The sequence below is a fragment of the Bactrocera neohumeralis genome, chromosome 4 (genome assembly GCF_024586455.1).
Source record: "Bactrocera neohumeralis isolate Rockhampton chromosome 4, APGP_CSIRO_Bneo_wtdbg2-racon-allhic-juicebox.fasta_v2, whole genome shotgun sequence".
Lineage (NCBI taxonomy): Eukaryota > Metazoa > Arthropoda > Insecta > Diptera > Tephritidae > Bactrocera > Bactrocera neohumeralis.
Window position 1 is genome coordinate 36,401,982 of NC_065921.1, and position 25,146 is coordinate 36,427,127.

The 25,146-nt window shown below is 36.4% G+C and overlaps 2 protein-coding genes across 2 annotated transcripts in view; one reads left to right on the forward strand and one right to left on the reverse strand.

Annotated features, from left to right (window-relative positions):
* LOC126755094 (Krueppel-like factor luna) overlaps positions 1-25,146 on the forward strand; it is a 373,428-nt gene that overhangs the window by 194,504 nt on the left and 153,778 nt on the right. The window lies entirely within an intron of this gene.
* On the reverse strand, positions 16,001-16,987 carry LOC126755110 (sideroflexin-1-3-like). The gene has a single exon (XM_050467447.1). It carries the CDS (start codon positions 16,970-16,972, stop codon positions 16,001-16,003), a length of 972 nt encoding a protein of 323 aa, XP_050323404.1. The 5' UTR covers positions 16,973-16,987.

Consider the following 25,146-nt stretch of genomic DNA (forward strand, 5'->3'; position numbering starts at 1 on the left):
TACATACAAACAGTCTCATTCATTGACTGTGGCAAGCATGCGAGCACTCATTCATTCATGCAGTTCGTGCGCTGGAAATTTGTTGTAATGTTGTCAATTTTTTCACACAGCAATTATGGTGTTTAAATGTCAGCAGCCGAGGAAAAACGAAAAAAACGCTAGCGAAACGGCATACTCGCAATAAATAGCAGCAACGCGGCAGGCGTTAGCGCGGGAAGTGGGTGAGCAAGTCGAAAACAAGATGCACCAGCATACTGTGGCATTGATCCACCAATGCTCAGGCGCCGCCAGCCAGTCCCCCACCACCCCTCAGCAGCGCTTGCACACATTCCATTCTTCTTGTTTGTTGTTTTCGGTAAACAGTGAGGCTGCACAGCTGCATTTGTTGAATGAACATGCCGCAGCAGCAAATAATAGCGGCATTGCAACTACAACACACACGTGTACACCAACAAATAACTAAGTATATGTGCAGCGCTAGACAATTGCAAGATGGCAAAGCGGCAAAACAGTAAATAAAAACTAAGTAGTTGAACAGCAAATGAACAACAACAATGCACGGAATAATAAAAAAATAAAACGAAGCAAATACTTTTAAAGCACAAAATCAACAATAGCGGCATACAAATGATGCCAGCCAAGCAATAACAACAAAACAGGCTGGCAATTATTATCGCTTAGCTACATATATGCTCAGCTATTTTTATTTTCACAAGCATACAAATGTATGTACATATATACATAATACACAATTATATATATATCGTTTTGCATTTTTATTGCCATGCAAACATGTTCGCATTCACGCCGCGCTCATGCCAAATTGTGAGCCACGGCGTATGACTAATGCACATTTACATGGAATGCAAGCTACTGATGCGCACCCATGCACACACATAGTACATACATACATTTGCTCAATGCTCAACCACAATTTGCATTTTTTTTTATTTATAAGACAATTTTACATACATACACTTTCGTTATATTTTCTATATGCATTTTAATTCGCTTTTATTTGTTGTTTTTGTTTTTTCTGTTATCTTCTATAATTCACTGGTTATTGCCTTGTCGCTGCAAATAGCAACTGTGATGAGAAAAAGCCAATTGCATTTTTCAAATAATTTATTTAATCGCATGTTGTTGTTATTGTTGTAGTAAATGCGCACATTAGTATGCAGCAGCTGGGCCGCTAGTCTGCAGTGATTTACATGCCAACGCTCGTTTTGGTATGCAGGCTCTCAGCCAGTCAGTGTGTCAGTCAATCAGGCGCTCAGACCACTTGCCAGTTAATGGCATAATAACAATAATAAATTATACGGCGGCGCATTTTCGCATATAAATTTGCTGATATTTTTACTTTACTGCACTTGCGGCTTAATTAGCTGATTACTCATAACTAAGTGCTTGACCGCGTTTTTATAAATCTTTTTTTTTAGAATGCATTAAATGAGAAAACACAATTTACGAATAATTAAGCTAATTATAATAGCAGTTTAAAGAAAAAATTCTTATTTTGAAAACAAAAAACTAAATTAACATTTAATACAAAAACGAGTAGATTTCATTGAGGCATACAATTCAAAAGAAACCCAAATCTGCGTTAAAATGATAAAATTTGAAAAGCTAATATTTTAAAAATTCTTAACTTTACGATAAAATCGTGTTAAAGCTTTTTTATAAAGCATTAAATTTCATACAAAACATATGAGACAACAAAATGTTTCAAGTCGTTAGAAGCGGGGTATGATTTTTTCTGATAATAAGAAACAAATACAAAAGGTGGCTTTCAAACAATTAATTAGAGTACCAAGCAAAAACAACACTGAGCATTTTTTCCCGACCCCACTGTTGAGGGCATAAAAATATAATAATAAAATATTTTGTCTAAATGGAAAAACAATTAGCTAAATATAATTTCTATAAATAAAGGGTTAGTTTCTTTAATTCCAAAACTTGAAATATACTGATTTTGACATTTATATTTTAACAAGAAATTTAAGTATTAGGAGGCCAAAGGTCCATTTATTTTCCTGTGGTTAACAGCCGTTAGTCATTCTTAATTTATATATTTCGACTACAATAACATTTTAGATGCATATGGATTGCAAATATTATAATATTATTCGAAATTATTTTTGAATATTGCTTTAAAGTCAATATTATTACTTAACATTTAACCCACCGAGAGAAGTTTCCAACACCATAAATTAAATATTACTTTTTTATATGTTCTTCAGTGAGTCTATCTTTATACATTTAATTGCAGAGACACAAAGTCTAATATAAGAATGAGACAATCGTATAAAAGCCTTTCGGAAAAGTTTATTTTGTTTTTAATGTGCGGCGTTTTAAGTGTATCGCACTATTTTCCAAATCCGCTTATTTTATTGTTTTGGCTAATTGCCATGTGAAAACCACTCAAATGTCGCTTGATTAATTGAAATTGTTCCGCATTCATTTGTGTGAAAGGATTTTTTGCGCATCCGGTGTTAAAACTGCATTAAAGAAAAATAAATTTTGTATTTCTAATTTACGAGTTTTATACAAAAATATTTATATTAATTTTAGCGATATCGAATTTGTAGAAGTGAGGAGATTTCGGAATTCACTAATGTTGTGCAACGATGTTTGTTTTCTTGGGGAAAATTTATTGCTTTTAAATAAAAATAAAAAATATTATTCTCAATTCGAAAATTTGAAGTAAATATTTATTTGACTTTCAATTTTTTTTCATAAAACTATTAGAATTTGTTAAAATTTTGAAATTAGCTGAGGGTTCAATAAAATAAGTGCATTTTATTATTATTGCATTTTATTCGTTCTATATTTGACACCTGATCTTGCTACCTAACTTTATACTATTTTTAGTTTTTCTCCATACTTCTTCAGACGCAATAATCAGTAACATCCTAAATTGATGGGTGATGATTATATTTTGGATTTTTTCGTAGCGGCTGAACACGTTCCCCGAATAATTTTGCGCAGCACACGCAGGTTATAGCTTGATGGTCAGAGTAAATAAATGTACATTTACCAAAAATGTTTCAGATTGGCTTGGGTAGTATTCAAATATATTCAAGTTCTACGAGTATTCTTCACCAATTGCATTACACCTTATTTAATGCACACGCAATAAAAATCCTAAATACTTTTATTCAAGAAAATCGGGACATTTAGAAAATCAACAACAACGTACCGGCTATCAGCTGTTCACCTGAGAACCCTATTATGATCGACCTTTTAACCTAACCTAAGTTAAACTTACATAACCTAAATACTCACTTGAAAACGTTTTGATAAAATCTAGCGTTTCGAAGTTAGCCGTTGAAAAAGTTGTATGGTAATAGGTAATAGGGTTGTTCAGAATAATTACACGCTGAAAACAAATAGAAAACTATTGCAAACACACTAAAGGGATCTTTAATCGAATTATTTCATATAAAATCACATAACAAATACAGTGTAGTCTTCTATAAGTAGGCATCGGAGAGGCCAGCCTTTCTGTCCAGATAATAAGTTATCTGCCTAATAGATTGTTCTTTATAAACATAAAACAATGTTGGGACCAGCTAAAGTACACGGAGATTTCCATTCAATAGAGCTTTGACTGAATCACCTAATCAAACTGGTCACTTTAGCCTATAAAATCATATTACAACATATTTATTTGTCTGTGTAATAATATCCACCCACCTAAAATCGTACAAAAATACCATAATACAGAGTCTAAACAAAATATATAGCAAAAAAAATAGATTTTTATCAAAAATCATCAATTTATAGTTTGCACTCTTTTTAATTTATATGTGGTTTAATTTTTTCTGTCTACACAAAACTAGCATATAATGGCTATTATTTAAAACACCAAACTTATTTTTTGTGCAATAATATAGACTTTTAATCTTTGCGGTTTTAATTTTTTGCTGAAAATGAATATTGGCGTGCTTTGTTTGTAGTTCGTTTGTATCGATGCTGCATTAGCATTATAGCTTTTTTCATACAGCAATAATTGATTGTTTCGCATTAATTTGCATGAAATTTATTGCTATTTGCGTGGTGTATTAAAAATAAATTAAAGTCGCTTCTCACGGTTTATTCGTTCAAAAACTAATAACATGCTAAATCAGGAAATTAAAATGCAAAATGTGGGTATGTATGTATGTATGTACATATGTACATTAGAATATTGGTAGATATGAATTTATATGCATATAAGCTTATGACTGTGTTCTTTAGAACTAGTTAATACGATATTGTTGACATTTCCGAATAACGATCAATTAGGAACAACTTAAAATATGTTGAGTTCTTCAAGACCATATGGGAGTTGAAATTATTTGAGCTTATCTGTATACCAAATGATACTAACAATAAAAAAATCGTAATCATTTCTCGGCCTCATTGCATGTCTATATATATAGTATATATTTATTTAGTAAATTAAGTTTTTGCCAAAACCCCGCCTCGTTTCTCTGTGATTTTTAAGACCCGCTTGAAAGAGAAAATCTTTTAAAACACCATTGAAAATACTTTCAAAATTCCTTTAATGCAATTTCTGTCGGTATACATATGTATATGCGAACGATGTGAAAATTCGTACACTAGACTTTCATCTCAAGAAGCCGCTTATTTATCGGAACTGCCAATATCGAACTACATCATGTACTACTGTGTAGAAAGACCGTTTAATTTAAAACTCGCACGAAAACTCATACGTCAAAATATTTTTTTTCTAGGTTGGTTTAAATGTCAGTGACATCTGCGCCAAGTGTTGCATCCAAATAATCGTTAGTGTTTAGTATTCGCTCGTCTTTCTCCGTACATAAAGCGTATTCGGCGATTTTTACTATGAATGAAATTATTCAACAAAGAAGTTCCAGTGAATTTTGTGTCAGGAATCAAATTTCTGTTATCGAAACGTTCACGCTTGAAAAAGGCTTTGGTGATAATTGTTTGTCATGGTGCTTGAGAATCGGCGATTAACAGTCAGAGATCTTACTGGCATCGTTTGAATATCGGAGGGATCAGCGAAAACCATTTTCAAAGATCATTTGGGCCTAAGAAAAGTGAAAGCACGATTGCATCCAAAATCACACAATTTTTTCGAAAAACAGCGTCGTAAATGTCTCCGAAGCAATGCTTTCCGACTACCAGGATATCACGAAACGGATTATTACTGACAATGAGTCTTGGATTTATCTATGTGGCAAAGGTGAGCCGATACCAAAAAACCACGTCATTGCAGGTCAAAATCAAGGTTTTGTTCACAAATTTCTTTTGTTATCGACGTGTGGTGCTCTCCGAATCCCTTCCACTTTGAGGACGACGACATAGATTTTGAAAAAAAAGTTAGGAACTTTAAAATTATGAACAAAGTTTTACTATTTTTTGCTCATACAAATTAAACGATCGGAATCGAGGGCTTGTAGGGAAACCCTTTTCATTTGACAAGTTATCTTCAAGAAATTTGGCACGGATTATTTTTGAAGACAATTGTGCAATCTCCGAAGAATTTGTATAGATCGGACGACTATAGCATATAGCTCTCATACAAACTGACCGATCGAACTCAAGTCATATGGAAATCTTTGACAAGATGTCTTCACGAAATTTTATACGGATTATTGACGGTACAATCTTTGTAGGAATTATTCGGATCTGACGATTATAGCTTTTTTTCATGTCTTTATATTGCGGCGATCTCATGCAGTTGCTTAAGAGTTCCATTATGAATACAAACACTTGATATGGAATTCAGAACAGTTATTTGTATTCATAAATAGAACTACGTCGAATTAATTAGTTTTTAATTTGCAATTTATTTTTCTTTTATCAATATCAAATATTTTTAAAACATTTCGGGCACAAAAAATCTTCAAAATTTTGAAAAACCTCCACATTAGAGTAAAATTAAATTTACCTAATCTAAAGACCAAAAGGTCTGTGTATGCCATCACTATCGGCCAGTATAACCTAACTTAAACTAGTCAATAAATATTGGTCTGGTAGCTAATTTTACCATTTGACCTGATTTAGTTTCTATTTTTAGAATGTTTACGTTTACAAGTCTTACACTAAATGGCGGCATGTTAATGCATTTGGGTGGCATTGTTGGATATGGTGTGTAGTATTGAGTATAGTGTGTGGTGTGTATTTGTGCACATGTCAACTGCCTAACCGTAGCATTCCTATGACTTGATTAATTTCAGCTTAACTGTCAACAACGAATCACCGGTTCATTTAACCGAAAAGCTACTAACCGCAATTCGTGTCGTCATGCCGCGGCAATTTTTATAAATTTTCGCGCGTTTTTTTCACAATAAACACACACACACACACACAATAACAAAGTGTGCGCATGCACTTTTGCGCTTAATAGATTCAGATTCAGTTTAACTGGGAGCATAAATCACTGGCACCAAAAGCCCACTTCCAAAAATACACAACATTTTTATGACCGGTTTTGCTTTTTATTGTTTTCGCATGCATGTGTGTGTTGTTGCATTACTTGGAGCATTTGAGCATGTAGTTAAATGCCTAAAGTGCAGTTGTTGTTGCGCTGCCAATTATGCGGCTGCACACAGCTGAATTTTTCGAATTCATGGAAGTCAAGCGAGTCGCAGCAGCATTTTCAGCTAATTTAGCCGGTTTGTGGCAAACAAGTTTTTGTGTTAATTTCAGCGTTGTTTTTTTTTAGCTGTTACGTGATTTTTGTTTATAAACAAAGGTTTCGAAATCGACGGATCGTGCGTGGAAACAAAATCGAAAACATACAAAATCGACCAAAATAAAAACATCAATATTTAACAAATAACAATAATTTAAAAATCGTATTGAAAGTGAAGCGGGCGCTTTTGTCGTGCGCTGAAGAACGAAGATTTGTGAAAAACACCAAAAGAAGGTGTGAATAAGGGAGAAGTTTAATGGTGTTGACAACAGCGTTTAGTGTTTCTGTGTGTGTATGTATGCGCGTTTTGGGGCTTTCGCAGCTTAATTTCGTATGCAAATTAGTTGCGCAGGCAAAAAGTTCTCGCACACAACGAAATTGAAACTGGCAACTAGCAAGAATGTTCGGTGTCATAACTTCGAATTTATTATTTGTCTTTCAAATATTTGCTTTAATTTTTAAGTTTGGCTTTGTTATTAAATTATATAAGCAAATATATACATAAGTATGTACGAATGTTTGTATGTATATGTATATGCTTGTAGCGCTGATATTTTCATTGCTATGACATCATTTGTCAAGCCTGTTGGCTGTCACGACGTTGACGCTTGTCATTGACAATTTTTGGCTGTTGCTTTTCTAACGGCCGCGTTGTGGTGTGTTTTGTTGTTTATCTTCACAAGTTTCAAATAAGCTAAGAAATATACATACATACATATTTGAATATATCACTTAGCTTCATTGTGGCTTGAATATATACATATCACATTTCGCTGTCACTTGCATCTACCCACAATCGTATATAGGTATAAGGTATAGTACATATAGCCTAAAGCCGCTGGCCATCTTCCTCGTTCCTCGTTTCCACATTGTTTGCATTGTCGATATTTGATTGCTTTGTCTTTCTCATTTATTTTTAATGACTCGCATAAATAATTTTTAAGCCATACATATATTTCAGTTTCGACTTTAGTAGTATTTTCGGCATTAATTTAAATGACAATAAGAAGCAATAAAAGGAAAATTAAAAATTTGTGGAAATATTTATAGATTGTTGATGGGCCAAATAAAAGTGTTAAAAAAAACACATTTTCATAACACTTTAAATTATATATTCCATTTTGAAGGTTTTAAAGAGGCTTGGAAAATAAATATAACTTCTTGGAAATAAAGTTTATTATGATTAATTGGAAAATGTAATACCACTATGATAATAAACTGAAATTTATTTCGAGATTCCCTAATTTTTTAAAGCAAAATCACAGAAACTTCCAATTTAGTCGGAAATGTTTATTATCGTTCAAAAGAACATTCTTTGGAATTTATTGTTTGAAGATTATATGATTAAAATGTTGACTTGTTCAACCATTTGGACTGGTACCAGGCGAATGACACGCTTGAAGTTTTGCGACAAAGCCTGAATCAAAGCGGAATTGTCTGCATAGACTTTAGATTTTACAATCCCCACAGGAGAAAGTCTGACGGCGTGAAATCACACGACCTTTGTGGCAAATCGACTGGCCAAAAACGTGAAATTATCTGATCACCGAAGTGTTCTCTCAATAAATCCATTGATTTTTTCGATGTGTGGGAAGTGGCACTGTCTTGTTGAAACCAAATGTCGCCGATGCATCAAATAGTCGGTTATCATGGCACAGTAATGGTCTTCAGTGACTGTTACGTTCTCACTGGCATCATGTTTGAAGAAATATGGGCCGATGGTTCCACCGGCGCACAAACCACACCAAATCATTGTTTTTTTTTTTTAGATGAAATGACAGCACTTGAATCTCTTCAGGTTGCTCTTTGTCCCAAACGTAGCAAATTTGCTTGTTTAGAAACCCATTGAGCCAGAAATAGGCCTCATCGCTGAACAAAATTTGGGTCAAAACCTTTGGATCTTCTTTGATCCTTCCAAAAGCCTATAGAGCAAAGCGATATCGCTTGTGAAAGTCGAGATATGACAGCTTTACACGATTATCGCACGATCTGTCAAAAAAAAATAAAATAATTAAAAAATTACCTCTACTTGGATCACCCTTTATAAGTATAGAATCAAAATTTCGGTATTTTTTGTCACAATACAAGTTATAAAGCAGGATCTATTGAGCAGAATGTACATATATATCATGATTATTGTATGTTATTCTATTTACCGAGTAATTAGAAAGCGCACCCCTTATATAAACATGTTGAGAAACAGGACCTGCTAAATAAAAGTTGGAATTAAAGAAGGTTAAGATAGTTTCATGGAGATCCTTCCGCAAAAGCCTCGAAGCGTGTCCCACGGTTTAGCATATTCTCGCGAAAACCCACCTTTCATGGACTGACTTAGAAAGATGCTTAAACAACTCTTTAACGCGGACTTTCTAAAGAATCAATACGCAGGGGAAGAGTCTCTCTGAGTTTTCAGAAGGGCGGTACAGCTGTTTTGGATCTTCTGGACGAGCGCCACCTCACATGGGCGCTATATTCGTTCAAACCCTGCAAGTCCCTCATCACACCTGTGCTTCTATCTACACGAACTCTGTTGCATTAGGCCACATTTTCAAATCTTTTAAGCAGATACAGCTGGCGTTCATTCCGAAGGCCGGTAAGAGCTCTTATGTCATTGCATATACATATATATAAACATATTTTTGTTTTTGTTGAAGTCGCTGGGCAGGCCAGTGTCTATATATTACGGGTCAATCTTTGGTATCTCAGCAAAGGCAGGTCGATTGACTATACTTTGCAAGCCGCTGCGCCGTGTCTGGTTGAAGTCTTTATATCGGGTGATTTTTTAAGAGCTTGATAACTTTTTTTTTAAAAAGAAACGCATAAAATTTGCAAAATCTCATCGGTTCTTTATTTGAAACGTTAGATTGGTTCATGACATTTACTTTTTGAAGATAATTTCATTTAAATGTTGACTCATGTGGTTTCAACAAGATGGCGCTACATGCCACACAGCTCGCGATTCTATGGCCATTTTGAGGGAAAACTTCGGAGAACAATTCATCTCAAGAAATGGACCCGTAAGTTGGCCACCAAGATCATGCGATTTAACGCCTTTAGACTATTTTTTGTGGGGCTACGTCAAGTCTAAAGTCTACAGAAATAAGCCAGCAACTATTCCAGCTTTGGAAGACAACATTTCCGAAGAAATTCAGGCTATTCCGGCCGAAATGCTCGAAAAAGTTGCCCAAAATTGGACTTTCCGAATGGACCACCTAAGACGCAGCCGCGGTCAACATTTAAATGAAATTATCTTCAAAAAGTAAATGTCATGAACCAATCTAACGTTTCAAATAAAGAACCGATGAGATTTTGCAAATTTTATGCGTTTTTTTTTAAAAAAAAGTTATCAAGCTCTTAAAAAATCACCCGATACATAAGGAATATAAAGTGAGAAAATTTCCCGACGGTGCAAGTGTATACAGTTTTTTGTACATGACTTTCGTATTTTGATCCACTGGTAAAGCTATCTCGTATCCGACTCAGTGCGAGATTGAGAAATATGATTACATAATAATCAATTAATTGAATCATGTAGCATGAGTACGTGCTCTGTTCTGAAGGAAACATTTTACTATATCTTATTTGCTTTAAAAATATTTAAAAGTCATATTAACAACAACAAACACATACAAATGCCTTTGTTGGAAATCTGAAATGTCAATTCTGGCCAATCAGCCTTGTAATGTGCTCGCGCAGTTATTTAAAAACATCGCGATTGCCTACAATTTAAATGAAACACAAATACGGTTATTACCAGCGCAATGTGCGCTTTTATCACAATAATTGCAGTGAGTAATCGACACAAAGAGCGAAAAAAGAAAATCTCATTTATTCACAATGCAACAGTCGCCGCAAGAGAAGCAACATTATCAGATGACCAAATAGCCGCAGACAAACAATTTAATGTGTTTGTGCGTGTGTGTGTGAGTGTGCATTTGTGCAGGGCAATATAGCAAACGCTGGCTGCCACATATGGACGTGCATACACAAATTAACTTAAATGCATGAATACGTAATATTTATAAATATTAAATTCTCATGCTGTTATGTTGCAGCAACAACTACTCATAGCTTGTGGCCGACGCAGCGACGCAGCGAGGCGGCGAAAACCTGCCGGCCACATTTTAGCGCCGTTTTGTAATTAAGCGCTGCACACAAGCACGTTGCAGCGTGGCAAGTCGCCTTTGTAGAAGTCATTACATATATATATATATGTGTTTGTGTGTGTGTGTGACTGAGTCCCGGCAGAGAAATGCAATGTTTCGAAACTAGTTCGATCGATGCCTGTTCCTGAAACCAAGCGACTTTTGTGAGTTTCCCTGCTTTTCGAGAGCATTTCTTAAATCTTTTGGTTCTTTCTCACGACAAAACTTAATAAAAGTTTCCTTTCCAGTGCCAACTGCCAACTGCTTCGAATCTGACTGCAGTTCATAGGTTTTGAACTAGAAACTAATTAGCCGCTTTTCCTGGCATCCTGCAGGGATGCTGCAATAACACGTTGCATGCAACGTTTATGCACAAACAGCACTTTAGCCGCACCATATGCCGCGTTTGATTACAAAACTGCCAGCGTGGCAATAAACCGGGTTGCCAACTATGATAAAATCGCACATTGCGACCGGCCAATGCGCGCAGTAAATAAAAATAAATGCAAAGAAATATTTACTTGCAACACAGAAAATAAAAATAATAATAATATAGCTGGAATGAGCGCCACAAAATGCAACAACTTTGGCAGAGGAAAAACATATTTTTATTGTAAATTATTGCGCGAATGTTGCCGCAATTGCCACAAGCGGCAGCAGTGCAACCCAAATAGCAGCAATGACAGTTGCGCTCAAATTGTTGGTCTCTTTTTACAGCTTTTAAGTTTTACTACTTTAAGCTATGTTGTTGTTGTTATGTATGTATGTTGCTATGAAAAGCGAAACTATGCAGCGTTTGCGCGCCAAACGCATTGAATTACGCACACGCGCACGCTCACGCACACATCTAGGTGCAACGAAAAAGAGACACTTGAGGCCGCGCTTCAGACCGCACACGACAACCAATAAAGTAAAAAGCAACGATGACAACAACAGCGACGGCAGCAGGCATTAAAATGCACAACACCGCCATATTTGTTACATCGAAATGTTGCTCGGGCCAAATTTGGTTGATTGGCTGCATGACCGTCGATGTCAACGGTAGCGACGCCACATGCACCAGCGGCAGTGGTGGCAACACCAATGGCCGTTGCGCTATCTACAAATAGCGTTTAAGCTTTATTGCTGGCCCAAGCGGTCAAACTGCTTTGACTTTTTTGCAGTTTTTGTTATTTTTGTATTTGTTATGTTTGCATTGTGTAACTGGCATTGTGCCGCATATTCAACTAATCGCTGTTTTGACTTAATTCTGTTCGCTCGTTGTTGTTGCACCAAATATTTTTAACTGCGGCGTTTGGTTAGTGTTTCCACTTCGATTTCATTGACTTCTAAGTCAAGTGCTGTTGCACATACACATACATACCTATAAGGTAACTATTTTTGCTCAATTCGCAATTAAGATTGTGTCACTCTCCCTCTTTGATATCCTTTTACTTTTAAATGGATCCAACGATAAAATAAATTTACTCTTTTCGCATTGCTCCACTTAATACGGTTATTACTGTATGTGTATGTGAGTTTCGAAACATTCCCCACGTGGCTTTACGAGATTATGTTTAAAAAGCTATTTCCGGCAAGTGACTGCCGCGGTTGGTTCTAATAAATTCCATCCGAAGGGCAATTTTCGACAAATTTTGCAGCAATTGGAACCGTATTTCAGTTATTACGAGCCAAAAATTATCTCCCAAAGGGGTCAATCGTCTCGCATAAGTAGACAAGCGACTTTACTTACCCTCACACAAAATAGTCCAACGGTGTTAAATTGAACGGTCTTGGAGTCCGCGTCACAAGACTACGATTTGAGAAAATACGCTTATCAAAAGTGTCTTTCAATAAAATGATCGTTTCGTTGGTTGTAGTATATTTAGCACCGCCTTCTTGGAGGCAAAGGGCGTTCACATCAATATTCTAATCGTGACTTCATATCGTTTCGCATTGACTGTCGCATCGTGAATTATTTTATATATGAAGAAATATGAACCAATGATTCTCTCTGCACAAAGAGCGCACCAAACAGTAACTTTTTGAAGATATAACAGCTCTCAATTGTGGCTTGTGGATTATAACCACTTGAAATGAGACAATTTTGTTTATCAACACACCCGTGCCAGAGTGAAAAAGTGATTTTCAGTGATGAAAGTTTTTTTCTTGAAAAAATTTGATTCGGTGGGCATCGCTTTAAATTCGATTTTTTAAGTCCGCAAACCAAGATCTTTCTGCAAAATTTTGTACAAAGTGGGCGTGTTAAGGTATAGACTCATTCTGATCTTCTTCGATATTCTGCGCCCATCAGCAATAGCGTCTAAGGTGCGCACTGTACCCCATCTCTGAGGATGCGCATTAAACACTGGAGTCAACATTGTGCGAAATCGATTCAGGTGTGCTCGAACCATTATTTTGTTAATGAATTTGCTCGATTTGCAAACATTGTTTCGGAACGAGTCTGTTCATTATGAAGTAGCAAGCCGACTGAGTATAAATTGAGTAACAACTGTCAAATGAATCAACTCTGAAAAAAATATTGCCTTATTAAAAAGCCACGTCCAAGAAGGACACCCTTACTCCACTACTTACATGGTCATGTACCTCTCAGTTAAAATTATATATGGAACAAAATTACATATACATACATCGACATTATTGCCGACAAGCAGACCTAGAAGCACCCTCAGCTACCTTATTACTTATAGCAAGTTTCGATGTGGATTCGCTATGTTTACAAGCATAACTCAAATCTTAACCTAAAAGTATCTTTCATCAGAAAATGGTAAGTATGTAGCACTGGGGGCCGATTCTTGCATTTTTTCTTGCATACACCAGGTCAAGATCGGGTTCAGTGTTACGTTTAACGATGATAAAAAGTCTTCAGTTCAAAAACTTGTATAATGAGTTTCAAAATGATATCTTGTCGATCGTTAGACTTATGATATGATATCAGTTCAATCGTATATTTATCTCTCATTAAAACATTCACTGCTTTGAGAAGTTGCCATTTTACTGTTTCATCTATGGCAGAAATGAAGTTTGTTTGGATCTGTGATTGTACAGTGCCTCGTTCGTTAGTCTAACCGTATGAATTGCTCTTCTAAAGGGGAATATGATCACTGCTTCATGTCGGCTATTTATGCAACAGAAATACAAAACGACACAAACAAGTGCATTCCTCTGTGTTCCTTAATTGTCACAGACATTGAAACACACTGTGACTGACAGAGGAAAGCAAGGAAAACAGAAAAAACGTAAAACTCTCCCAGTACAGAAGCAAAAAACTGAGCAACCATAAAAATGCGCCTCCGCTTTGAGAGCTAAAAACAGAAAATGCATACTGCGCACGCGCAATTAATCAAAGGATCAAGAGTGACACACAAAGCATACAGAGGAGGAAAGCATATTAAAAAAGCGAAGCATGTCAAGCACGCAAGCAATGAAAAACTGTCACCAAAACAAGCGAAATGCGAATTGGTGCAATTTTTCGCACTGCTGTCATGACGCGCCGCGGCGGCACTACAGCAGCGTCGGCTTAAGCCACTTGACAACACGTTGCATTCACGCCTGCGGTATGTCTGCCACTTCATGCATGGTGCTCGTGCGGCATGCATGTACGCGTGCGTAGAGTGTCACTTAGTGGCGGTGTGGTGGCGTTTAATCCACCGCCAACTCAAAATGCGGTACGAAAATAGTTGCGGCAACTTACGAATTATTCATCCTAGGGGCGGTTCCAAAATGATACCGCATGTGCTTGCAACAGACATGTGTGCATTCTCTTTGTCGCTTAGTGGAAATGTTTTTGGCATAGTTTTTTTGTAATATTTTTTGTGGTTTTGACGCGCTGGCAATTGCTGTTTTTTGGTGGTGTTTTTCTTTTTAAACGCAGATATGTTTCAATGCTTTGCCTTGTGGCAAAACGTTTGTTTGTTTTTCTTAATTCTTAGTTGACTGTGAGCATTCCTTTTGATTCATTGCTTAATTTTGAATTTGCATTCTCTTTTCTGTGAGGTTCTTTCAGCGCAACCACTCTAAAAAATCCTTAGCTTTACTCCTAATTATAGAAATTTTATATATCAAGCTTCTTTCACTCACACATAGCAAAGGCTTTGTGGATAATACCACATACATAAATTTCGAAATTTTGCTACTATCGACTTAAATTTGACGAACCCTTCCTACCGGCTTTTAATAGACCTCGGTGTAAATATCTAAAACGAATTATCGATCGCAGATATCTTAATTTCTTATGTAAACCTAACATACTGGGTCTGGCAGTGAACGAGCGCAAAACGAAATATCTCCTGTCATCAAACAAACAGTCGTCGCACTCGCGGCTTGGCTGTCACGTCACTGTTGACAGTCATAACTTTGAAGTTGTAGATAATTTCGTCTATTTAGGGACCAGTATTAACACCACCAACAATGTCAGCCTGCAAATCCAACGCAGGATTGCTCTTGCCAACAGGTGCTACTTCGGACTGAGTAGGCAATTGAAAAGTAAAGTCCTCTCTCGACGAACAAAAGCTAAACTCTATAAGTCGCTCATAATCCCCAACCTGGTATATGGTGCAGAGGCTTGGGCGATGACAACAACCGATGAGTCGACGTTACGAGTTTTTGAGAGAAAAATTCTGCGAAAGATTATGGTCCTTTGCGCATTGGCCACGGCGAATATCGCATTCGATGGAACGATGAGCTGTACGAGATATACGACGACATTGACATAGTTCAGCGAATTAAAAGACAGCGGCTACGCTGGCTAGGTCATGTTGTCCGGATGGATGAAAACACTCCAGCTCTGAAAGTATTCGACGCAGTACCCGCCGGGGGAAGAAGAGGAAGGGGAAGACCTCCACTCCGTTGGAAGGACCAAGTAGAGAAGGACCTGGCTTCGCTTGGAATATCCAATTGGCGCCACCTAGCGAAAAGAAGAAACGACTGGCGCGCTGTTGTTAACTCGGCTATAATCGCGTAAGCGGTGTCTACGCCAATTAAGAAGAAGAGAAACCTAACATACTAATGAGGCCAGACCTTATATTATTATAATAAAATATATTGACGATTTAATTCTTTATAAAACAAATTATCATAATTTCAAGTATTTTAGCATTATTATGAAAAAATTTTGTTTTGTTTTAATTTTTATTTAAATATTTTTCTTTCGTATTCACAAAACAATTTCTTCGATAAATTATCTTCACAGTCCTTTATTAAACCACACCACTTTCAAGTCTGGATTCTTCTTTTTGATATCTGCCTGTACCTCGTCCTCCAATTTTTCCACTTTCATATTCATTTTCTGCGGCCACAGCGCACAACCCATCGGTGTAGCAAATATCAGCAGCAGACCACAAAGTGCCGTTTGCAGCGGTGGGTTTAGCCAAGGCAAGCGATAGAGTAACTTGCCTGGCTTATCCAACTTATCGATTAGTACCGGAGTGAAGGTCATACCGGGTATGGCCATAGCAATGCGACTCAGCACGACCAACGCAATACCCGTGATGGCGGCACGCTTCGACACGCCCACTTCACGCCCCTGCTCATTCAGCAGCACCACACCATTGCGTATTTCGTGTGAACGCATCATAGGCACATTAATGCAATTCGCCGCCGAAATGGCCACGAACGGCACCAGACGTCCGATAAGCGGTGGCATATTCGCTGTAAGGCGATTGAGCGACAAGGCGGTGCCCAAGGCGCCACCTGTACCTAAACAATAGCACTTAACCAAATCGGCAGTGGTGAGCTTAGAAGAACCCGAGCGATTGGTATAATTCACTATGGCATTAAAGGTCTGATTGAACCACTGCCAGAAGACAACGGCGCTCGTACTCTTGTGAAAAGAGAGCATACAACCCGTAATGAGTGTGTTCATGGGCATTTGTGCCGACATGCGTCCAATGAGCGGTGACTTTTCGCCCGTTTCCGGATGAAATGCTGAATCGTATATGTATTTAGCATGCCACAGTTCGTCAAGTGTGCTTACGTCACTCGTTACATCTTTGCCGGCGCGGTAGTTCCGGACGACGCGTTGCGAACGCTCTAATTCGGCGCTGCTAGCGAGCAAGTTCAGCGGATTGGTGAGCAAAAAGAAGTGCTTGAAGCGTCCAATATACGTGCTCTGATCGAATTTCGGCTGATCTATGTCGACTTTCGGCAGCGCGGACATTTTATGGAGGGAAAATCAATGCAACTTTAATAGAAATCAGTCTTTGTAAATATTGACTTTTCCTTTTTGACGTTTGCTTCTTGACAGCGGTAGTCAGCTTTTTTCATTTACACAATTTTACATTTTCGAATGATGTTGTTAACAAAAAAATATTCAAGAGTTGCCATTTTAATACATATTTAGGGAGCGTTTTTAGTATCAACATCCTCTTAAGTAGTAAATTACCTTTAATACAGTATCTAAAACTTTGCTAACGTACTTTTTATTTTATTTTCAGGTATGCTTTAACTCCAACGTAAGATTTTTGGTTTTATTTATTATCTGTGGTAAGTTCTAAAGCGTAGTGTGATTCTAGTAAAAAAATACGTGAAATGCAAATGTTAAAATTAAATTTAAGTTTGGGTCGGATGAAGTGTTACCTCCAAAATACGGGACTAAAACATACACAAAAATTTAGAAATTATAAAAAAAATTCTAAAAAAAATTATTTGAAGAAAATAGAGCCATATAAACATCTAAATGACGCACTTGGTCATCAAATAAAATGCCTTTATTTAGTACTTAAGTTTATCACTTAGGGATTTAAAGAGGCACGCAGTTTATTTCAAAACAAAATTCCCTTTCATATTACTAAAGCACTAAAACAAAAAAGGCGTAAACATCAATGTCTTATACCGCAGATGGGACACATAAATAGCACAATCTGAAAAGAGATAACAGAACGGTACAACAATTTTTAAAAAAATTACATAAATTCGCTCACTTCGTTAGTATTTTATACTATGTATATCCAACAATTTTAATCACCCCTTCACATCTTCGCTGCCTGCTGTCTACCAGTTTTTGACTACATTCTTTTGGGATGGAATACCACCCTCCTCAATTTCTGCCCATAAATCATAAATTTTTTTTTATATTTTTTGCTTGCTATTTTCTTTCGATTCAGATCCGGGATTTGCCCAGGGAAATCTAATATTCTAATATCTTCTTTATCGAGTCAATGCTTTACTATCTTTGCGGTGTGGTTCGGATCATTGTCTTGCATAAGTATCCAGTTTATAGACATGGACTCAAATACAAATGGCTCCATTTTATTTTTCAGTATATCCAAATACTGAAACCGATCCATTTCACCATTTAGTCGAATAATGGCCCGACGCAATGCCCAGACCGTTATACTTCCATTGTCGTGCTTAATGTCTTTTTGGTATACCTAGAGGTAAATGTAGGGTTACCATATTTCCTGATTTCTCAGAGAATTCCCTGATTTTGACCGTCGGCAGATTCGTGAAAATTCCCTGATTTTTGCCACTGTAAGCAATTTAATAACGACAGTTTTAAGAAAAAAATAATTGGAAGAACAAGTATCAGCTTTTGTAGCCGATAATGCCCCTATCGATTTCGGTGGATTGAATCGAGAAAGTTTCCAAAATGTTTTTTCTTTGTTAAAAAGAGATTTCAATCCTGGGCTTGTTGGAATCGGTTGCCCAGCTCACATTTTGCACAATTATGCTCATTATGGCTTGGATCGTTTCAAACACGATGCAGTTTTTGACATTGAAATTATAGCCTTCAAATTGTTCAAACATTTTTCAATTTACACTTTGAACACAGAAGAATTAAAACAATTTTTCGAATTTTTTCAAGTGTTTTTGTTGTTTGTACTTTAACTTTAACCACCTAACTCAATACTTCTTCCTGCTAATTCGGTCAAAAAGTTAAACTTCGTTGAGTCGTCTTCCCACAAGTTTTCTGGACCCGTCCACACCATATTCGGCATTAACTATTTATTTTTTTTACACCGTCATGAGTTTAAAAATTGTTTGTTTCTATTTTTATGTTTTAGTAATCATAAAAATAGCATAAGACTATTTACTTTGCGTCTATATATTCTCCCAACTGGCACACATTTTTACAGTCTTAGTCACAGCTGTCAGCTAGTCAATTTAAAGAGATAATAAATTTAGTGATTAATTTTATAATCAAACAATTGTCGTAAACGCTCGCGTATGCGTCGTGCAATGGTCGGCGAGTTCAAGGCCAAGCAATATGTTATGCTAGCTACGTTCTCGCATCTGTCAATACTTCTGTCAACGCAGCTACTCAATTATATTTTTATTACCTAATATTTTTATTATATGAATGTATGTACATACATATATACACTTTTTCTAGCAATTACACATCAAATGCCAAAGTAAAAATACACTTTGCAATGTATGTATAAATATTGTACAAAAATAAGTGTGCACACAGCGATTTGGTGTTTTTGCAATTGATAATGGCGACTAAAAACATATGCTTTGCAGCTATACTAAAGTAAACGATTCTGGGTACGTACAAAAACAATCGCATGTGCTTCTGTACTTGGTGCTAATCGCTAAATGTTTATCGGCTTCACTCAGTAAATCCGTCGTTTGGACGCTCTCACACGCCATGCAGCATTCCCATTCAAGCTTTCGACGCTGCAACGCCGCTATTTAAAGCATCAAGGCTATCAATTATTCTATGAACTTGCCTAAGCATATATATTATTTGAGTGTGTATACTTTAGCCAGAGAATTTTAGCGGTTGGTCGGTAAAGAAGCCCACTTGCACAAACAAACATGTGAATTTACGCAAACAAAAATAAAACACAGCACAGTTTAACGAGGTGTATGCACCTATTGAAGGTCTCTCTCATAATTAGTAAAGTAAATATTTACAACGATTTTTTACTCAAAAAAGGTTACGTACTTTTTTGCATAGAGAAAACTTTTCTGGGTTCGAAAAAGAGCGTTTTAAAGGTCGAATCGTTTCCCATATGCAAATAAAAGTTTTAGCAATTTAAAATTTTAGTCAAATAGTACATAAGTTAGGAATAATTATTTTGTTTGGCATTTGTGCCTGAATACTGTGAAAACATATCCAACTATTGTATACACCATATATGTATGTATGTAATATAAAAATTGTATATGTATATCAGTAAATTAAGTAGTGTCCTTAATTTATGGCTTTATCGAAATTCGACTTCTTTTACTCATAGAGGTCCATATTTTTTTTCTATTTTATACATACAACTCAACACAAATCTGGTAAATACGGCGATTGATCGTTGGTATGCATTGCGGTTTTGGCTTTGAATTCGGTCACAGTCATGGCTCGATTAACTAAGAATTTCTTATTGACTGTCTGTCCCTGCGGAACAAATTCATTATGCACCAAACCACGAACATCGAAAGAATTACTTTGATTTTGGAGAAGCTTGGGTCTGTTTTTTTGGTTTCGGCTCGGTTTAACCATCCATTCCAATGATTATTAACTTGTTTGCCTGTCATACTCATAAACCCATGTCTTGTCGGCAGTTATAATGCTCTCCATGAATGTAGAACCGGAATTCGTCCAACCAAGCATGTCCAAAAAGACCTGTTTACGGGACTCTTTTTGAAAACAATTTAGCTTTATCGGGGTGTTTCATACACGAAATATCCACCAAAATCATTCTTGCCGAACGATTTTTAAGCACCATATCTTTCACTCTTTTAATATTTTCATCAATTGAAGAGGTCGATGGCTGTCCAGAAAGAAGCATATCGTCAACGATTTCTCAACCGTCTTTGAAGGCATTTGAAAGCTTATATTTTTGATAAAACTGAAACAAAATGCTTCGCAACGTTTCAGTAGATATATAATAAAATAATTAATCTGTGTTAATAAAAGGTATAGAGGGATTTGAGGCCGTACAGTTTACGTTTATAAAGGTTTAGTGCAAGCGATAAGAACAATAAACTTAATCCCTGCAAGAATTGTATAATTCTAACTTAAGTTGACTGCCACTACAACTATGTAGTTTTTGCTATAAGATGGACCAGCTACATCCATATCAATTCGCTCAAATTGCGCACTCGACTTGTACTGCTTCATCGGGCTATGACTCTAGCACCTCGATCCTGTAGCTGTAATCCATTCCTTAACTGGTTGACGACAAACAATCCAATAAAACCTTGGCTTTTTCGTGATTACCATTGAACTCCCCTCAGTTCGTTTGGAAATTCTTTCTTTCAGAGCAAGCCTTAGTATTCGGGAGCTTTGTCAATCTATTTACACTAGCATTCGATGCAAGCAATCAGACATTATTTTTCAATTTTCCTCACATCTAATTTGCTTTTGCGACTGCACTTTCTGGGGCTATTTCTTCTTTCGTTGAACGTTTATTCGTTCAGAATCTGAATCTTGCTGCTGATATTTTCGTAGTTCCTTCAGATACCAGACTTCTGTGGATGTTTTTGTTATTAATGCGACGTCTACGAATGTTCTTTCATTTTCGTATAGTTAATGTGAGAAATGCACTTGTGAAAGGATGCTGGTATTAAAGCTTCGGTGTAGGCGAATTTTATGTTTTTTTTGTTTGTTTTAATATTTTTTTAATATAATATTTTTCTAAAACCTATAAATTAGTATAGTACTTTTGTGATAGGTTTGTATGACAATGCAATCGCTTTGAAACATGAAAAATTACTTCAGACCCTTTTGAATTTATAGCGAATAAAAGTTGCCAGTACTTGTACCTTACGCCATAGCGGTTGTCTGCAGAAAAAGTTCGAAAAGATAGTAAATATTTTCACCTCTGACAATGACAATCTCAAAGTCGTAAATTTTGCTATTCCACAAATTTAATGGCTTGGCAGCAAATCTACAAACGCATGCACATAAATATTCCTAGGTCGAGGTAAGACGGTAAATATCTATTTACATATTTACTTTATATAATAAAGCGGTGTGTGGGCTGTAGTGAGTGCCCTTAAAATTTCACTAAAATGAAAAATCAATTTACCACCAGTGTGGCATGCAACAACATGGAAATTTGTGAACTAAAAGCGCTTTTTGCCGCTATAACGGTACATTGATATATATGTATTTCAGCATACGAAAGAGTTTTAAGCAATCATATTGGAATGAGTACCATTATACGAACATGAGCATTGCCTTAAACCCACTCGGCCTCTGCTTCGGTTTGCCTATTTGCCTGCTCGCCACCTCAACATGCTCATTACGAAGGTAAACAAAAGTTTTATTACCTTTTTATGGCTCGACTGGAGTCGCAAAGTCGCCATCTAAGCCAACTTGTAACCGAACACGCACACAGGCGCTCACTTACACACACATACATACATACAACCATGCAAATGTACAAACGAATATGCAAACAACTGGAAAAATTATTATTTTTGGTTGAGTTGGAGTTCTATAATGAATTTAACCCAGGTCTTTATGGCGCTGCCACAACATTGGCTAACGGCAACGGGGGTTGCAAAAAGTTCCGGGAAAATTGTGTAGTCGATCTTTAAAAGGTTAAGCCGAGTGTGGGTTATTAGTTACGTTGTTGGGAATAGTTTTTTGTGGCCGGTTTCATGGTGGAAACAATAAATAATTCACAGAACTCTGAGTGAATTTGTACAAAAATGCAGCATAAATAAACACTAACTAAACACGTGTTTTATGTGCGGCATGTTGGTACGTAGGCGCCACACGCGTATCATGCAGCGCCAGCAGTTGGCTTTGAGCGCAACAAAAGTGTGTTTGCATATAAATAAGCTAGTATTACTTTTTTTTAACGAATTGCATACAGTTCCGACAGGCTGGCGTCACACTTGCGTTTCTGCCACAAAAGCAGCGTCAGCAAAAAATAGTTATTTCAATATGTAGCGATAAATGTTGGCGGGTGAATGTGCAAATGTCAGGCCATTGACACAAACTGACACCGCGACCATAAAAAGCAGGGAATATTTGTAACTGCGGCAATAAAAATTACCGTTAAAATTAAAATTATGCAGTTGCTCGGCATTTATTTGCGGTACAACAGGAAGTTTGCAACAAATTAACCGCGTGTACTAAAAAATATTCAAGTTGGTTTTTCTGTTCGAAATATTTTGGAGAATGGGGATATAAAGGTAAAATTTTAGAATTTAAATTAGTCACAATTTGTTGAAATATTTATACTCACATACACTTAAATAATTTAAATTTGCATTTTAAGCACATCTATTCTTAAAATGGGAACTTGTTGTAAATAATTTTTTGAACATTCATTTCGAAATTTTTCGGTTTTAGCTTATTTTATTAAATTCTAATATATAAAACTTTTTCATTTAGTAACGGAAAATACATTTCCTTGACGTAGTAAATCAAACTAAATGGTATAAAAACTATATATTCATAAGATATTTGATAAAGTGAAGTCTTATTAGAAAGTTATTCCACAAACTTCCCCTCCTCCCGATCTATACGAATATAACCCCTCTATAATCGCTAGTTAGAAATTTTGTTTTTGTGCTTTTTGCTTTTTCCTGAGAATTTTCTACTAAATAAATAAAGAGAATTGGTTTTTAAAGAATTTCATGTACCTTAATGTTCGGCGATTAGTTTTTATACATTTTGGATTCCCTTTTATACGTAGCCGATTTTCAGAAGGGCCTACGAAAGTAGGTGTGTGGCGGTGAGCAACATTTTTAAACTCATATACTAATGTGATGATGATGATAAATAATCAGGATGACAAGATGAGTTGAAAACCGGGTGACTGTCTGTCTGTCCGTCCGTCTTTGGAAGCTGTTGCTTGGGTAAAAATTGAGATATCTGGATGAAACTTGGCATGCGCGTTCCTTGGTTCACGAGTTCGTAGAAGGACGTTATCGTACCACTACCACGCCCACAAATCGGCATTAACCGAAACCATTTAAAGTGCCAAAACTTAGCATTTAATTTAGATATAAAAGTCTTATTTGGTACATGGGATACCTGTGGCTAGGGACACTCGTTTGCTAAAAATTAAAAAAGAAGTGGGCATGTCCCCGCCTTCTAATAAGTTTAATGCACATATCTCTTAAACCAATAAAGCTAGAATAACAAATTTCGCTCGAAACAGATATTATAAGAATTCCTACCGTATGAAATGCATGAAATCGGATGATCACCCCGCATACTCTTCATGTAACGGTACTATTAAAAATTACTAAAAGCGCGGTAAATCAATAACTAAATACACCAGAGACATTAAAATTTACCACGGAGATGATGTGACAGGGCTTTAATGGAACCGGGGTGAAAATTAGTTGATGGGCCTGACACCGCCCACTTTAAGGAAAGCAGATATCTCGAAACCCTTCCAATCGATCACCCAATTCGGTATACGACATTGTTCGGATATTCCTATGTTAGAGGGTGCAAATGAATGAAATCGGACTACAGCCACGCTTAATTCCCATATAACGCAATTTCAAACTCCATATGAAACTTTCACTTTCCCGTATACAAATCAAGAATGAGTTAATATATAAAAATTACGTAAATCGTACCAAAACTGTTCGAGGCCCTAGGTAGGGAATATGTTGACCCAGTCCTTATAGATCACTTTTTGCCGAAAAAATCCGTCAATGTGTGAGATATATAATTGAAATTAAGAGAATCCTTTCCTGATGGTAGTATGTGTGTATGCTACAAATGGATTGAATCGGCTTAATACTTCCTTTAGCTCCCATATACATAATTTACATATTTTCGAGTTTCCCGGTGGAAATTTTGTTATTATAGTTATATTTTTTATAATGATTAAAGGAATAGTAAAAACTTCTAAGCAAAATACTAAGCAAACTTTTCATCTCCCACTTATTCGCCCAGCAATTTGCACCTTCTCATGTACTCTATATAGCTTTTAAGCTAAATATTACCTTGAGTGATTTTATTTTTATTTTATTTATTTCCAACTTTTCTTTCTCAGGACTTAAGCGCTGCATAAACACCTCCGACTTTTTTTTTAACTGTGTGCCGTTGCCTTTACTTTATCTCCCATCCACAAGTATTCCACGCCTTTTTGCTGCAGCCGTTGCATGAGTTGGCTTTCAGGTGACTGCACAGATGTGCCCATTAAGCATTGATTTTTCATTTTTCCCCTAAGCCAAGCGGAGAGAGTGAAACTGAGTTGGATGTAATAAAAAATGCCCTCACCTCAAGAAATTAACACAAGCACATATGTTGACGTTTGTATATTTATTTATTTTTCCCTGCATATGCTAATGCCTGCCTGAACCGGTGCTTGTGTGTGTGTATTTCGTACTTAATACTAATTTCTGTTAAGTCAAGCGTTTTAATTCGGTTTATAATCTGCCACGAAAGTGGCACGAGAAATGATGTTA

What these genes read in the sequence shown, in the direction of transcription:
- LOC126755110 (XM_050467447.1), bottom strand. Translation starts at nt 16,972, where the DNA reads ATGTCCGCGCTGCCGAAAGTCGACATAGATCAGCCGAAATTCGATCAG.